This window comes from Squalius cephalus, assembly GCF_949319135.1.
Source record: "Squalius cephalus genome assembly, chromosome: 17".
NCBI lineage: Eukaryota > Metazoa > Chordata > Actinopteri > Cypriniformes > Leuciscidae > Squalius > Squalius cephalus.
This window is the reverse complement of record NC_137138.1, coordinates 18,063,637-18,080,804: the sequence shown is the minus strand read 5'-3', so window position 1 is coordinate 18,080,804 and position 17,168 is coordinate 18,063,637. Positions and strand designations below refer to the sequence as shown.

Genomic DNA, 17,168 nt, shown 5'->3' with positions numbered 1-17,168 from the left:
GAAACCGACTACTTAAATAAAAACACTTGAATCAGAAGTTTAATTTTGACAACTTTATCAAGAAAGAAATGAAATGGATGTCAGCAGTGGAATTACACTGAACAGAACAGACACTTGGAGCTCACTTCCTGACCTAAAGGCATAGTGCAGCCTCGGTGCTAAAAGAACACATGATCAGGTCAGACACTCTTCCCAGAGCTTGGAAGGTTCACTAAATGGGTTGTGTGGGTTGGGAAGTCATAATACGAATAACTGTTTGGTGTGTGAAAATATTTTCACAGTATAAGGAGCCCGTTCATAAAGTTCTCTTTGCTTAAATGTCACACTTTTTGTCTATAGTGATACATAGGATTGTACATAAAGGAAAGACAAAGCAAACAGCATGTGTGCAAACACCTTCAGGAGGTCTGGCCAGCAAAGATGCATTTACATACACACAAACAGCATCCAAACTGAAAAAAGCTCAATACCTTATAGCACAATAGTTCAGTTTACTTGTGTAAGCACATTATTAGCAGTGACATCTGATTCTGTAGCTTCAAAAATGAACAGCAAAATTAATGGGTTCAGCAAACCTTAAAAACATCATTTTTCAAAGTTTAGAATTTAAAATGCATACGTTTTGATCACTGTAATGGTCCACAAAAACATGGCATTTACAAGATGTCTTTTGAAGTCACATACTTCATTTTAGAGTAGCTAAACAGCTTTACAAATCTCTTGAGTGCTTTATTCTCAGAGTTTTGTGTAACAGCTCAACAGAACACAGATTTTAAATCATTACAGTGCTCTGGTTCATACTGAAACAGGGTTTTATTTAGATGTTTAAGCCAGATACAAAAAGAAAAGCTCTCTGAGTGGGCCTGAACTAATGATCTTACGATGAATTGAATACCAACTCCCATGGGCACAATCATGCAGCGTCTCATGCTTTAAGCCTTTCCTTTTAAATTTAGTTAAAAAACAAAATGAAAAAGGGGGTGCATTCTGCACACACTTAAAGAAAAGAAAACCCTTGTGACAAACTTATATTGTAGGTCCATTTCCTAAATCTGTTTGTCATCATGTTTCAAGTGTTTGTCATTGTATCAGTAGCTCTGAATGACTCAAAGAAATACTTCTAGCAGCGAAAGAGCAAGACTTAGGGTGAGAGATGGGACGTGGATGGATTGGGTTTTATATTTAGATGTCTGAGCACCCTCCTTCTCTCCTCCTATCGGTCCATCTCGTCCAAGAGGGGAGTGGCGTCTCCGGCAATGGACATGGGCGTGCTTTCGATCATGGGACTGGGCGAAGGTCGGGGTGTCATGCGGGGTGTCTTTTGCTTTCGCCGCTCAGCTTCTTTCTCCTGCAGCCACTGTTCAGCCATCTTACCCCAATCCACGGCAGTGTGGGAACTTGTCCTGCAGGGAACACAGATGAGTTTTACTACATCGTACCCCATATTATCATAATTACCCAAAAAAAAAATCTTGTGAAATGCCCATTGTTAATTGCATAGCAATGTATGAAGCACTTCTCACACAGAAGTCTCTTTCAAACCAAGCAGCTTTCTATTGGTCAGCACAGCAAATTGACGTGACAAACTTAAACATTAGCAAAATCTGTGTGGGAAACGTTTTTGCGCAAAAACCTTGAACATGCGGATTCCTATTGAAATGAAATTTCCAATGCATAAAAAATGTCACAGGCTTAAAGAAAATGCTAATTCATACTCTGAAAGTAGATGGTGCTTATGGAAATGCAGAAATATAGTTAATCTGGTACACAAAGCATTGCATTACGCCCGTTTCACACATACTCCGTTTGCAGTGCGTATGCGGTGCGTATTTTTTTCCGTACCCATGTTAACAGGTTAGAGCTTTCACACTGCACGCGGTTGCAGTCCGTCGATCCGTTCCAGTTGCGGTGCGTATACAGCAGTGCAGAGATCGTTTCCGCACCGAGTCTATTTTTGCTGTGCTGCACGCGCTGAATTAAAGTGACAGCGCATGTTTCGTGGTCAAAATGAACACCGATTGAACTGAAAATGTAGCAATTTCACCATAAATGCGATTAATTAAATAAAATGTAGTAATCTCAACATAAATGTATTTAAATGTATTTTTTTCACTTTAAGACCGGGGTAAAGCAAGGAAAGCTAAATTTACCTCAACAAGGTGACATAATGAACAACACTTGTCTCATTCGTGGAGGTGGAAAAACAAGTTATTTGTGATATGCAAGATTTATTGTAAAATTTAAATGAAAAAGAAAAGGCATGAGAGTCGGCTGTTTTTGTCAATTTTAAGTTTTAATTTAAAATGTTTGCGATTTAATATAAGTAGGCTACATGGTTAAATATTTGCCCACTTGCTTGAGCAACTTAATATAAGTAGAAGTAATGCATTGAATAATAGGCTGACGTTGTTTAAATTGTGTTTAAACGTGCATACGTCTGTTAAAAGAGTGTATATGCGTACAAAGAGAATCGCAATGCTGAGACGTTAAGACCGGGGTAAATCAAGGGAAAATACCATTTACTTCAACAAGACAACATAATGAACAACACTCGTCTCATTCGTGGAGGTGGAAAAACAAGTTCTTTGTGACATGCAAGATTTATTGTATAAAGATTTAAATTATGCAAAAGAAAGGCAAGGGTATGAGTCTGCTGTTTTTGTCAATTTTAAGTTTTAATTTAAAATGTAGGCTATGTGATTTTAATATAAGTACCCTACATGGTAAAATATTTTTACCACTTGCTTGAGCAACTTAATATATAATTATAGAAGTAATGCATTTAATAATATGTTGTTTAAATTGTGTTTAAACGTGAATACGTCTATTAAACAGTGTATAGCCTATGTGTACAAAGAGAATCGCAATGCTGACAAAAAACTTTTTTTAAATAAAAGTTGCTGTTAACTTCTGTATTTGAAATACAAATAGTGAGTATGTATTTGTGGTATAGCCTACAACAGCGGATCAGTTACGCACTGCAAACGCAGCATATGTGAAAGCACTATTGCGCGTGCTGCTCCTGCACTGCATACGCACTGCAACACGCACCGCATATGCACTGCACACGGAGTATGTGTGAAACGGGCGTTACTTTGATTCAAAACGGAAGTCAAACAGTATTTACGCTTTCAAATGCCATTCGGTTTTTTGTATTTGATATGGTGTTTATCAAACCACACCAAATACATGAGTGCGGAGACAAGAGAGCCTGTTCCAGATTCTTTCTCTGTCATTCACTATCACTTAGCCAAATACTCATGAGCGCCACAAACTTGTAGTTGCAAGTAACAGCTCTGGTCATGCGACAAAACCTGAATCTTATTGGTAGGACAATTGTCTTTGAAGTGCGATGGAAGAGAGATTGGAACACCTCTCCATAAAAGAAACTTTGTGTGAGAAACTTGAGTGATGTGGCTAACAAGGTTCTGTGTATTGAAGAAAGCAGTAGCACTCACTTGGGCTGTGGCGTCCGCACTCTCGATGACGAGGACGATGGAGTGGAGGACGAATGCTGATGGTGTCCGTGTGAGGACTGTGGTGTACTGCTGGGATACTGGGGCGTGGTCATGGCCTGCTGTTGGCCTGGTGTGGTGTAAGAGTAGCTGGGCGTCATCAAGGGTGTGGCCATTGGCTGCTGGGGCGTTGCAAATACCTTGAAAATATGGAAAGGCAAGGAAAGAATATTAAATATTAGCATGCTCTAATTTGACTCAGTAGGATAATGAAGCAAATAGGTACAGGTCTCGTACATAAGCGCTGCTGCTGCCACCTCCTCCTGCACTGCTGCCGCCGCTGTAACCATACTGACTGGAGGCCCACTGGGCCGGCGTTGTGTTGGGATTCTGGCCCTGCCCTGTAACCGCCGCTATGGCGTTGAACATCTGGGATGTCATGTTTCGTGGAAGAGCGTTGACGGCTCGAGTCAAGTCTGAGAGTGAGGGGACAGGTATGCGTTTTAAAATACATTCATGAGAAGAATCATTTGAGAAGCTTTAGATGTTTTCAGGTGAGAAGTTAGCATGTCTGACATACCCGCAATGTTAATGTTGGCAGGTGTGGCGTTCACTGATGCTGGTGTACGCGTTCTGCTGCTGGTTGGTGTAACACCTTTAGAAAGACAACAACGCTGCATTAAAAGGAATAATAATGATGCTAGGCCAGAGCTGGGGTTTAGATAGAGAATCCTAACCTGGCACAGGATCCTGGTAGTGGTCCTTGAACCAGCGGAAGAGACCATTGACCGTAGAGAATACCTGAGACCGATACCTAAAGCCATCTGGAGTGATGGTTACATATTCTATCCTGCAAAACAAAAGCAAAGCGCTATTAAAAAAAATTGACGTGTCTAGTGCTCTGTTCTGGTTGGGTAGTGAGCGTTACCTCGGCTTCCCTCTAGGCTGGTAACCCAGGAGAAATTTGCCCGGTAGGTCTCTACAAGCTGAAATGTAGTAGGGGATGAATGTCGGCTTCTCTTTCTTGGACCTTATGAGAAGCTCCTCCATTTTCTGTACAAACGCAAGAAAGGATAAATAAACAACTCCTCATCTACAATTTGCAGAGGCCATTTCAAAATATATATCTAGATGAAGAGAACAGAAAAATGGTAGTTCCTCAGAATCATAACATACCTTCCTATCACCTCCATTGCAGTCGTGGAAGTACTTGTGGCCGAGCAGATCTCGTGCAAACGCAGCCATGGGCTGGACATATCTGGCTGTTATTTCATCCAGATCCTCAAATTCCTGCAGATAACCACGACTACCATTAGATTTCAGATATACTGCATGAACGAACTGTGCTTCTCCACTATAGTTCAAAAGTTCGGGGTCAAGATGAAAAAAAAAAAAAAAAAAAAAAAGGTTTACTCTTATTTAGCAAGAATGCAGAATAATTATCAAAAGTGGCAGTAATGACGTTTATAATATTACAAATGTTTTCTGTTCTTTTGAACTTTCAATGTATCAAATAATCCTGAAACCAATGTATCAGTTTCCACAAAAAAAGTTACTCTTTCACATCTTCCTGAGCTTGAACAGACATATTCACACAAAATTATTCACGTCGAGTAATATCGTAAACCTAGTCGGTTATGTCATAAATGAACATAAATACATGATAAATAAAATGCATGTTTAACAGTGTATTGGATCCGTGCAACTCTTAAAGTGACAGCAGCCTAATAATTCTGCTGCTGTCTGTTTTTATATTTTAATCAAACAGACAGGGAGAAAAAAATAAACCTCACTGCTCTTGACTGAATAACTTTAATAAGGGTTAATCTATATTTATACAGATATTTTACATTTGATTACTATTTCTGCACCTGAAAATCTAGTTTAGACCCCAAACCTTTCAATGGTGATGTATGTGCAAGATGTAGCAACAGCTCACCTCATTGTTGATCCAGAGAGTATGTCCAAGGCTGAAGGCATTCTCTTTTCCCTCCTCACGCACATCCACATGCTGATAGATCCCATCAGCCACCTTCCACGTGACCGTCAGGTGGTTCTCCCCTTTACTGCTGGGTCTAATAACTACGTCACCCTGGTCCATGGATTCCATCATCTTCTCCGCTTGTTTGAAGTTGATGTTGTGGAAGGACGGGTGAGCGATCACACGCTTAATGTAAGCTAGTGAAAAGAAAACGAAAGTCATACCTCCATCACTTGAAAATATGGTAAATGCTCTCAAAAAGACGTTTTGTCAATACTGACTGGTTCTCTGCTGTTTCTTCTTAAGCTCCTCTTCCTGTTTGACATCATCTGTCTCAGCATCAAAGTCATAGTAGGTGTCTTTGGGAAGCTTCCATTCATTGTTCTTGTCGCTCAGATCAGATGTTCTACAAGTGAGGTCCACATTGAACTTTTCGATGTCAATCTTCATGATGCGGCAGTGCACAGTCATGCCAACCTATAAGTGGAGATCCAGGCATAAGTATGTCAAAAGGAGATTCAGAATTATTTAATGTATATTGCATATAAATGAATGACAGATAAAGTAAAGAAAGGAAATTTGAGATTAGCTCACCTTGACCCTCTCCTCAGGGTGTTTGACCACCTTGTCACTAAGAAACTTGGTTGGGATAAAGCCCATGACGGCGTTATCTAACCTGGTTCTCACGCCGATGGCTTGACCAGGACAGGAGCCGCTGTCAAAGTGATTCCACACCTGAGAAATACAACATCATGATATGAGCATTTGGCAAAATGTGCAAAAGCTAAAAATTTCAATGATCTCAATCCATTGAAAGGTAACAAAAGATTCCCACCTCACTGAGCTCAGGAAAGTTGTCCTGCTGGCAAAAAGGACACTGCCAGAGTCCCGTCTCATCATTACGAATGGCCTGGTCGTAACTCTCACCCTGTGGCCTTCTGTGAGCGATGCCAGTCACCACACAGGTGATGAGTTTACCTATATGTGCAATAAGATTCAAACATATTTTTTGTGCCAACAGTATCAGGACAGAGAACATCACAGAACACTATAAAATATGTAAATCTGTAGGTTTATAATTATATTTTACTCTATGATCAAAACGTTCAGGTAGTATTTACCAATATAGAAGGTCTCAGGCGTCTCCTTGGTAAGCATGTTATAGACCTCTTCAGTGTTGGGAGGTCTGTAAGGGGCTCTTAAATCTTTATATCTACAACTGAGCTCCGCTCGGATATCATACAGCGTAATTCCCTTATTGCCATAACCCTGAAAGAAAGAAAAAAAAAATTATATGGTTACAGGAAAAAGGTTTAGTTCAGTCAAGTATATGGGTGAACAGCTTATGCTGTATTCCTCGATTGTCGCTTTGGATAAATGCGCCTGCAAACAGAACAAACATAAGCATACTATCCAAAATTAAGACCAAAACAAAGCTCACCTGTCTCTCCAGCTCCTCAGCAAAGGCATCCAGATCCAGGTCCTTCAGTCTCTCTGGGTTCTCAAGGATCTCCTCTAACGCTCCGGCTGGGTTGGCATCTTCTGCCGACTCGTCGTACTCTAGAGCATCCACTGCCATTTTACGCGCCCACTCATACGTTTCAGGGTGCACTCGGGAACCGTCCAGAACCTCAATGTAGGAGTCAGTGCTGCAGAGTGAAAGAAGACATTTTTTCATCTCGTCTGGCAGTATGCAGCATAATTCAGAGTGAGCTGGTGGTCATTCACACACATTATGTTTAGCATCTTACCTGTCACCAAGAGAGGCAGTGTCGATCTTGATAAAGCCAGCACAGTTTATAAAAACTTTGGGTCCCATATGACACATGGTGACCAACTGGGTACGGTTCTCTAACCTAGTGTTGTTCTGTTTAAGAATCTGAGGAACATTGGGAAGGTGCAGAAGATAACATCAACATTTAGTTCAAGCAAAATATTTTACAAATAGAGAACAGCGAACACCAAAAGTGAGTGTTCTCACCTTGAGCAGGTGTGAGCCTTTCCTAGATCCAAGGCCACAGATGTACTGGACTAGGCTCTGGGTGTAAGGGTGAGCAATGGCACGGTTCACATCAACACCAACCTCGTTCACCCGGTTTATAAACTCACAGTAGAGAGCGCCCAGCAGCTCCTCTTTCACTACATGCTCCTGAATAACATTTCAATGATAATACATGAGAATTGATTCACAAATAGCCTTCATTTCAAACCTGAAAGAAAAATTGTGTGTCAATTCAACCAGAAGCCCCAAAATCAAATTTTTTATTTTGTTAAAAAAAAAAAAATCTGAAGAAAGACTTCCATAAATAGTGATGAAAGCCAAAATATTAAATGCCATGGATAAAGACTGAGTAATCCACTATTTTGTAGAGGGGGTTCAAAACAGCAATTTTCACACAAAATCTAAATCCAAATTACAGGGGGGAGAAAATGACTTTGTAGTCAAAAGTATTGCAGTATCATTTCATTTTTACACAGAGATTGATAGGTCTATTAGCAAAATCTGTTGACTTTAGCAATCTTTGTTGCATTATATGCCAATGGACACTTTTCATGCTCATCAGATTCAGTAAAAATAAACAAAATCCCTTCTTCCAATTTTCCCTAAGAATGATTCAATTATAGAATCTTATGAATAAACTATTGAGAGCAAATTAATGTTCCTCAACTTGACCATCTCAGTTTGGCACTGAAATATTGTTAAAATTGGTATGTTCTATGCAGTTGTTTTGATAGAAGACATTTCTAGTTTTAACATTCTCTGTTCTTCAGACATTCCTCCTTAAATACAATAAGCATCAGCTGTTTGAAAAGTTACCCATATTTGGTTTTCAACCACTGAAAATGAGTAAAGTTCAACAATTTGCACATGGAGTCGCATTAAGATCCCAATATAAATGAGAACAGAAAAATAAATGTTTGAGAAGAACCAGAATCTAAAAGAAGTTAAGTACTAAAATTAAACAAATAAAAATACATTAAAAACTACATAGAAATGTAAAAAAAAAATAAGACTAATAATTTAATAACACTGACAGACATTGCAAGATTTTACACAAATACAATGAGGAATTCAGAAGTAATTAATAGGGATGGAAGTGGAACGATGCGTTGACATAATTTATCGGTTTAATCCTCTGTCATGTTTTTAAACATAAATGGCAGAAAGTCAGTCATTAGATGAAAGAATGGGCTGGTACCTGTAGGGGATGCAGTTTCAAACACAGGATGTCTTCATCGGTGCTGCAGACTTGGGCAAACTCCACTAGGGGGTCCTGAATCTTGCGAGCCACAGACACAGCCTGCCGAAGCAGAGGTGGGTAGTCTCTGAAGTCCGCCTATGAGAAGAGCAGAATGTGAAAGAAACATTAGGAAAGGTATAGCCTAGAGCAGGGGTGCCCAACCCTGCTCCTGCCGATCGACTGTCCTGCACAGTTTATCTCCAACCCTAATCAAACACACCTGAAGCAACCAATTAAGGTCTTCAGGATCACTTGAAAATTAAAGGCAGGTGTGTTTGATTAGGGTTGGAGATGAAATGTGCAGGACAGTCGATCGGCAGGAGCAGGGTTGGGCAGCCCTGGCCTAGAGCCTTCAACAACGGTTTATTTGTCAAGTTTAATCGCACTACACTGACCTCAGACTTCTTGCTGTTCATATAAAGCATAGCCAGCTCGTTGTCCACCAGCTCCACTCCCACCGCAGGCAGAGAGGAGTCCTGCTCCAGCTCACTGATGGTGCGCTTGATGTCCTCCAACACCATATGAGCATCACTACACACGTCCAGAAACAGGATTAACATGCGGCCAATAAAAGTTTATGGCATTTGGAGCAACAATAAACATACCGATTCTCCCCAGCAACTGCAACAACATGTGGCTTCTTACTAAGGAGGAATTTCTTGAGGTTTTCAATGTCTTGAAGCTATGGAAACACAACATATGTTTTAAAAGCCACAATACTGAACTCAACTCGAGTTAATAAATGGTAATTAGTAAATGGCTTGCAGGGCTTCTGTTTCTTCACCTTTTTCTCTCTTTCATCCTCTCTCCATGCATTTCTCCTCTTAAGGAAATAAGGTAGCCTGAGGAAGTCCACAACCTCTCCTTCACCATTGATGAGGGAGCAGAAAACTGGTGTGTCTCTATAGAAACACAAGAACATAGCAACAAATTATTAAACGATTAGTGTTATGCACTGAAGTGTGATTCACTTTAAGTGAGAATTAGTGAACCTTAACGCAAATTAAATACCAAATTGCCAATAACCGATATGGTGCTGATGCATCCCTATTTAAAATCAAGTGAAGTATTCTCTCACTTAGTACAAATATGTACCTGCCAGTAGCAAAGGCCACCCCGAGTACACGGATACCCTTTCCTTGTGACTCATCCATTAGGTCATCGTCCTCCTCTACCTGCTGATCAGGCCGATAAGGAGCCACCTTCAGGCAGTTATACAGCTTCTTGCAGCAAGACTGCACCACAGACACAAGAAACACAAATCAATATGTTTTAGGTCACAATTCGGCACAGAAACTGTTGGGTAGCTTTTAAAGGAAATGTCAATGTGGCACCTTAACAATATTGTCCTTGGCTTCAGCAATAAGCTTATTTTTCAGTTCCTTAGCCATCTGTGGATACAGGAACTGCTGAAGGGAACGTTCAATAGCAAGTGTTCTCTGCTTGTTCCATTCCTGCACCTGGTGACTGAACTCATCCCTGTAGTAGAACTGCTTAATCTCATCAAAGTATGTCTGATCTCCATACCTGTAGAGATGACCAAAAAAAACAAAAACTTCTTAGTACCTCTTGTATATAATCCTTAACAACGCATTAATTGTTTCCAGGTTTTTAATCAAGCTAAAATTTTCAGAACACATCTATACCCTTTGACTCCCACAAGGTCAATGCAGATGTCTATGGCGAGTAGGCCTTCCTCCTCAGCCAGGCACATCTTCAAGAACTGATCTCCACTGAGCTCTTTCACAGGCTTGTTCTTCAAGTACTTGAATGAATAAGCATAGTGCGCTTCATCCACATCCTGGGAAACATGACAGACATTAGCTGATGTGGAATTACTGACAAAAGAGCAAACAATGCAGTCACTGGCACATCAGTTCAGTCTGGGTTTGAATAGGAGTTCACTACGGTAACACTGTAGCAAAGCAATAACAATACCTACAGGCATCAACAGAATTCATTCTAGCTAAAGCTCTACCACAACAGAACTCTGCTGGGATGGGAAAGATGCTATTTTGCTAATACCCTTTCCTTGACGAATATGGTTAAGCAAAAGAGTAGAAGATAAAAAAAAATACAACAGTTAATAAAATGGTAGAAAACTGACACTTTCTGCATAATATAAGGTAGGTCAGTAAATCCTAAGAACCAACCTTCTTTCCCTTCTTAGTTGGCTTGATGTTAATCTTGGCCCTCTCCTGGAAGGTCTGTCTGAGCACGTGCCTGACCAGCGGTTCACGGGCAATCTGCATGGCCACCATGTAGCGAGCGCCTTCCAAAACAGCCTCCGGGGTGCTAAATTGGCTATGAAAACATGAATAAATGTATGATTTATGAATAAATATGCAAATTGCAAACTTATTATTCAGAAAGCAGTGGGTAAAATACTTGAGTATCACAGGAGTTTTTTTTAATAAGATACAATTTCAAGTTTTCATTGATCCATTACCTGCACACATAGTCCTTGGCCAGCTCCAAAGGCTCTGCAGGGAACTGCTCAGTTTCGTGCCTCTGATAACTGTCTCGCAAGTTTTCTCCAAACTGCTCTGGGGTCAGACCAAACTTCTTGGCAAGACCATCTAATAAAAAAAAAAAGTGTGTATGAATTCATAACTTTCAAGGAGTTGCTTTGTCATTATATATTCTGCATATAATTGCATACAATATTAAAATAATACCTTAACTTTTTTCCCCCAATTTACATAATTCTATCATATTACAGAACATATTTCTGACATATAAAATATGTTGCTAATTATATATACGCTTATTTTTGCAGTAGGTCAGGGAAATGTTTTTGTTCAAAAATACATATATTGTTAAGTCTCATTTATATTTGCAGGATGTACACACCAAGGCCTGCGCTCTGGCAGATGCTGTACATATCTCTACGGGAGGCTTGTTTCAGATCTGGCCCTTTCTGCTCCTCTTCTTCCTCTTCCTCTTCCTCCTCTTCTGCTTCCCCTAGCAGAAAAAAAAACAGGTGTTAGTCTAATGCATGGTTGAACATCATAATTGGCTCATTCTATGAAAACACGGCTGTACCATCTTCCTCTGACACTTCCTTGATCTTCTTCAGTTTCTTTTTGTTGACCTTGGTTGCATTCTGCATCTTAGGAATGTCTCGGCCATAGTAGAGCAGGAAGTGGTTGTAGACGTCTCCCAGCTCATCGAGAGACTGGACATCTTTCAGTCTGTCAAAGCAGAAGAAACAAGTGATTGCTGTGGACACAGCATAATATGTTAGAAGGTTTGTTAGGTAGGTACTCATACCTCTCCATATCAGCAGTGTCTAGGGGACGAGTCGAGTCAGCCAGTGGCTTGTCAGGGTCAGCTGAGATCTGCTCAAATTGATAAGACTGCATTCGCTGGAAAAGACGTGTCAGGTTCTGCTTTCTGGTCTTCAGCTGGGTCCACTGAAGAGAGGACAGCATAAACAGACACATTTAACTGTTAAATTAAAACAAAAAGCAGCAACCACAATGCATTCTGAGAACATTCTGATTGGGCTCTTACCTTCTCATCCCACTGCCACACCTTCCACAGATCATTTATGTTCAGCTCTGGCTCCACATACTCCTTCCTGTAGAATGCAATGAAGGGAACCTGTAGGATGGAAGAGAGAAGGGACAAGTTAATACCAGATGATCTGTCTATCAAGTAAGTTTAAAGGCAGTGACACACCAAGCCGACGTCAAAGAATTAGCGGCGACTACAGCCGACTGTTGTCGCCTTGCGTCAGCTGCATCTGGAACAAAAAGCTGAGCTTGAACACAGCAAAAGGACTACAGGCAACTGTCAACTAGCATGTGCATTCTGCACCTGCGTGCGTGTAAGGAAATAACAGCTATATCAGCAGGTATCAAGTGTGTATATTTGTCATTCAAACAGAGAAACCAAAACTAGGACTGCAGACATCCAAACCATAAACAAAGCAGCGCGAGCTTATTTTGAATAACGATCATTGATCACTTTCTTTATTCCAGGTGGCTCATGTGGTTGAGTTGAAAACTCATGACCGACGGCTTGGTGTGTCACAGCTCTAATACACCCTATTTTCCCCCATGACTATACCTCAAAGTGTTGATTCCTCATAAAGTTCAGGGCTTCTTTGATTTTAGCAATAGTACTGGGGCCCTTTCTGCTGAAATTAGTGGCTGTCCCACGATCCAGATAGTCTGTGCTCTCCTACAGTTCAAACCAAAACAAAATAAGCATAGAAGTTAGCTTAGTGCCATGATATAAAAATTATGATATACAAACATTCAATTCCTACCTGCATGGAGATGGTTGGTGTGGAGAAGGCATTCCTGTAAATCCATTCAGCTTCTTCCTCCAGCTCATCATCCTCAGCAGGCTTTACAGGGATGGCCCTCAACTGCAAATGACAATAGGTTATAAAATATCCTTATTCCCAACCATTAAAGGAAACACAATTTTATACACAGTTTAACGCTGATCCACACCTGGAATCTTTCTGGCATGTCTGTAGAGCGGATCTCATTGTCCTGATCAGTCATGTGGCTGCTCTCCAGCTCACTGGGCTCATAGATCTCAAAGATGCTACGACGGCCAACTCTTCTCTTGGTCTGCTTCTTCGGTCGATCCCATGACTCATCATCCTGATCCTCCTCTTCCTCTTCCGCATGATCATACGCCTCAGTGTCGAACTCAGCAAAGTCAAAATCACCCCCGAAAATCTCTTGAGCTTCTTGCAAAGCACTAGAATGTCAGAAAAGAGAGTAACGCTAGGGATAAGAAAGTCATATGGTTGAATGCCAGGGATTTAGTCCATCATACCAAGGAGGGAAGTCTAAATTTACATAATCAAAACACTGTTTGCAGAACTTACGCATCAGTATAGCCAGAGAATTTCTTTCCCTTCTTTTTAGTGATGGGCTGTCCATCATCATCCACAATGAAATCATCAATGTCTGCAAAGATTGAAGAAAAAAACAAAACATCACTAAATTTCCACAGAATAGTAGCATAAGAATTAAAATCCATGATGAATAGAGTAAATGTCTTTTCTACCAGATTCCTCATCATCTTCCTCCTCTTCATCATCTCTTTGGTGAAGTGTGTCCACAGCCTCTCCTTCCTCCACCTCTCCATCTCCGTCTCCATCCCCAGTGAAGATCTCATCAGCGATCATGTCTTTCTCATCATCTTCCCCCTCATCATCCATGGTTTTTACACGAGAGTACTTCTTTTTCTGAACACACGTTTTATGAATTCAAAATTGAACTCAAAAGTGGTGAACTGGTATCAGTTAAATTAGTGAAAAACTTGCAATCTAGAACAAGCAGAAACTTTGGTGACTCACCCTCCTCTTCACTTTCACTCCTAAATTCTCCTCAATGAGGTCCAGATCATCATCATCCAGATAGTCATCATAACCTGACAGATACACAAACTCTTTAATGAGAACTGAGCAAAATTAAAAAAAACAATATAGAAAACAATATTTAATTTTCCCTTTGGTCAATATTGAAAAAAATCTAATTAGAGCAACCATAATTGTGGCCAAATTGATTCGAAACAATATATGCAAGAAGTACAAATCTAGTTCAAGTTATCAAGATGTTTTTCCTAAATGAACACTGAAAGTACATTATAGTATTCACATGCAAAAACATGCAAGTATTTCCAGAACAAATCTGAGTGATAATGCACTGATTCAGACTACTGAATCAGAGTTGTCAATCAATTAATTAAAACGAGAAGTTTGAAAAGTTTTACAAAAATGAACTACATTACCAACTTGAGCACGGTTTATGCTACTGAAATATAAATCATAGACACCGTTACTGTTTTATTGCGCTCATACTCACAAGTCTTGAAACAAGGAATCATCAAAACTAGGGTTGGGTATCATTTGAATTTTAGTGATTCCAATTCTGCTTATCAATTCCGATCTTTTCGATTCTCAGTTTAGATTCCAGTCAAGCAAAAACATTTAGTCAAACATATTTATTGTGTGTCTTTTGGCAAAACGTTTTGTTGCAGCTGATTTCCATGAACAAAAATCAGCAGCCTAAAGAACACTAACTTTTTTAAAAATACCACAGCAAAAAACAACTGGACAAACTGATATAAGTTTCAACATTATTAAAGACAAGCAAAGAGTAATAAAATAAGTACAAATAAACAAATTAGCAATGGCACAAATAAATACAACTGAACAATGTTCAGGTACAGAAATTGTAATCAAATGTAAAATAACACTGCAGTTTTTATAAATAAAATAGATTACTTAAAAGTTAGACAATGTATTCAGGCAAGATCAGTGAGTGGTTTTCTTTTTCTTTTGTTCTTTATTTAACATTGATGACAGACTGCGGCAAGTTTATTAGGCTGCTGTCACTTTAAGGCCCCATGCAGGATCCAATATGCATTTTCTTTCTCAACTGTTTAAGTTCACATAATACATAACCAACTGCGTCTATAAGTATGTTTTGACATAATTGTATGTGTATTTGTGCGTTCAAGCACAATATACAGTATCATGCAGTATATGAGGGGCGGCTCTCTGTGCATGTGCAAAGAAAACAGAATTGTGCCGAATTGAGTTCTCTTTCGCGTTGTCTTGTGCTTGAAAATGGTTTGAACACAGGAATCGATAAGTATCCCATTGTTGACCTTAAAGGGTCGGTTCACGCAAAAATGAAAATTCTGTCATTAATTACTCACCCTCGTGTCATTCCAAACCTGTAAGACCTTCGTTCATCTTCGGAACACAAATTAAAATATTCTGATATTCAAAAATATCTTAAAAATGTCTTCATTTTTGGGTGAACTAACCCTTTAAGTATCCGATTCCACAATTGGAATCGATTTTCGATCCCCAACCGTAATCACAACAGTATTATAATGACATGTTCTTTAGGAAACTTACTGTACACTTAACAGAATCGCAAAATTCACAACATTTCTTAATTCGTTATCTTCAGCAAAATAGCAGTGATCATATAGAGAATATTTGATTTCACTCAGCCCTAATGAGAACAACATTATTCACTAGTGAACTGACAAAACACAAAGATACAGAAGGATTTACTAATGTGGCTTTATCAGAGTAACCTACTTCGTTTCCTGCGGCGATGACGGACCTCTTCACCAGAGTCACTGTCCTCTTTCCCACTTGGCACTTCTGGCACTTCTTCCTCTTCCACGTCACCATCGTCGATGAGTCCTCTCAGGTTTCCATGCTCATCCTGATCTTCAGTATTCTCTTCTTCCTCTTCCTCTTCTGGATCAATGAAGCAATTAATTAAACAGCAGAACACTAAAATGTGGTTTCTGGTAGTATTCCTGCCCTGAATGTGGCTTTAAGTAGGAAACATCTTACCATCATCTTCCATAAATCTCTGCGTCTTCTTGGGCTTCAGGTCTTTCTCCTCGAACTCCTCCTCCGACTCCTCAGCCTCGCTCTCGATGAAGTCAGACATGTTTGCAAGGCCTATGTGAAAATCCAAACAGGATTTTTTTTTACAAGGGATCTGAGACAAATATGGTATGGTATGATAAATATGGTATAGCATTCAATGGGTTTGGGGTATTGATAGTATTACAGTATGAAATGTTAAATTGAAACAATATTATATGATAAGACCTCTGTCATAACCAGTAAACTTCAATTTAAAACTAATAAAACCATTTAAAGATCATACATCTAATCTGATACATCACTTGCAGCAGTAAACAAAAGACTGACTGGATCGCATGACAAATAATATTCACTAGTGGCTTAAATTGATTATTCTTACACTAGTAATTCAAAACAGCATTTTGCTTTATATGGTAACCCTAATGTATATGTTAAATATGTTAAGACATAATATTTCAAAATTAATTAAGTAAATCCAGGCCAAAACACATATCGAAATGAACTTGATGTCCATGCAACTAACTAGATAGATAATTTAGCTTAGCCAAGGAATATGGGACGCATAATTACCAAGTTTATACCTATTAAGAAATACCCTGAAAGATAGCGATGAATCAAGCGTAAACGGTATACGACATGCTCTTTTTTTCTTTATTTAAAAATAATCACGTAACGACTGTCCGCGATGCTGCGGGAAGATCAAGGCCCACATGCTAACAGCTAACCTGTGCGAGAAGAAAAACAACCCCAGGAATTATTCGCCGCTTTTAAAAACACCGGACTGAAACTACCGAGCACTTACTTTCCCTTGCGAGGAAGCTCGATTAAAGACTTGAAAATATGCGACGAGGTGAAGAACGAAGCGTCACTTTAGAAGAAGCTTGATAGTGACAACAAAAACGGCTGAGGGTTACTGTCGGGATTCTTGTTCCGGTAAACACAGATTTAACTTCCGGTCGGGAGAAATTCATTTGCTGAAATTTAATAGATATCGTTGTGACCGTTTATGGCATGAGACAAATGTTATTGTCATTTTTTTTAAGTTATAATTTAAATATTATCCATTTTGAATTCAAGTTTACCACATAATCTATTATCAT

At 39.5% G+C, this 17,168-nt stretch overlaps 1 protein-coding gene across 2 annotated transcripts; it reads right to left on the bottom strand.

Annotated features, from left to right (window-relative positions):
- Positions 1 to 18: 18 nt before the first annotated feature.
- On the bottom strand, positions 19 to 17,009 carry supt6h (SPT6 homolog, histone chaperone and transcription elongation factor). 2 transcript variants are annotated; one of them, XM_079847375.1, is made up of 37 exons: positions 16,871 to 17,009; positions 16,030 to 16,140; positions 15,766 to 15,930; positions 14,005 to 14,078; positions 13,713 to 13,893; positions 13,531 to 13,612; positions 13,145 to 13,400; positions 12,955 to 13,056; positions 12,753 to 12,866; positions 12,195 to 12,284; positions 11,952 to 12,094; positions 11,724 to 11,872; positions 11,532 to 11,642; positions 11,128 to 11,257; positions 10,832 to 10,982; positions 10,325 to 10,479; positions 10,013 to 10,205; positions 9,774 to 9,913; positions 9,463 to 9,580; positions 9,284 to 9,360; positions 9,074 to 9,209; positions 8,637 to 8,774; positions 7,418 to 7,585; positions 7,188 to 7,315; positions 6,878 to 7,085; positions 6,558 to 6,705; positions 6,272 to 6,414; positions 6,031 to 6,171; positions 5,718 to 5,913; positions 5,395 to 5,633; positions 4,632 to 4,745; positions 4,384 to 4,508; positions 4,193 to 4,305; positions 4,036 to 4,110; positions 3,753 to 3,931; positions 3,459 to 3,655; positions 19 to 1,403 (listed from the first exon to the last, which is right to left on the bottom strand). In XM_079847375.1, exons 2-37 carry the CDS (start codon positions 16,127 to 16,129, stop codon positions 1,214 to 1,216), a joined length of 5,169 nt encoding a protein of 1,722 aa, XP_079703501.1. In that variant the 5' UTR covers positions 16,130 to 16,140; positions 16,871 to 17,009; the 3' UTR covers positions 19 to 1,213. The 2 variants fall into 2 exon arrangements, with proteins under 2 accessions (XP_079703501.1, XP_079703502.1); XM_079847376.1 differs by having other exon boundaries at positions 15,766 to 15,927.
- Between the last annotated feature and the right edge of the window lie 159 nt (positions 17,010 to 17,168).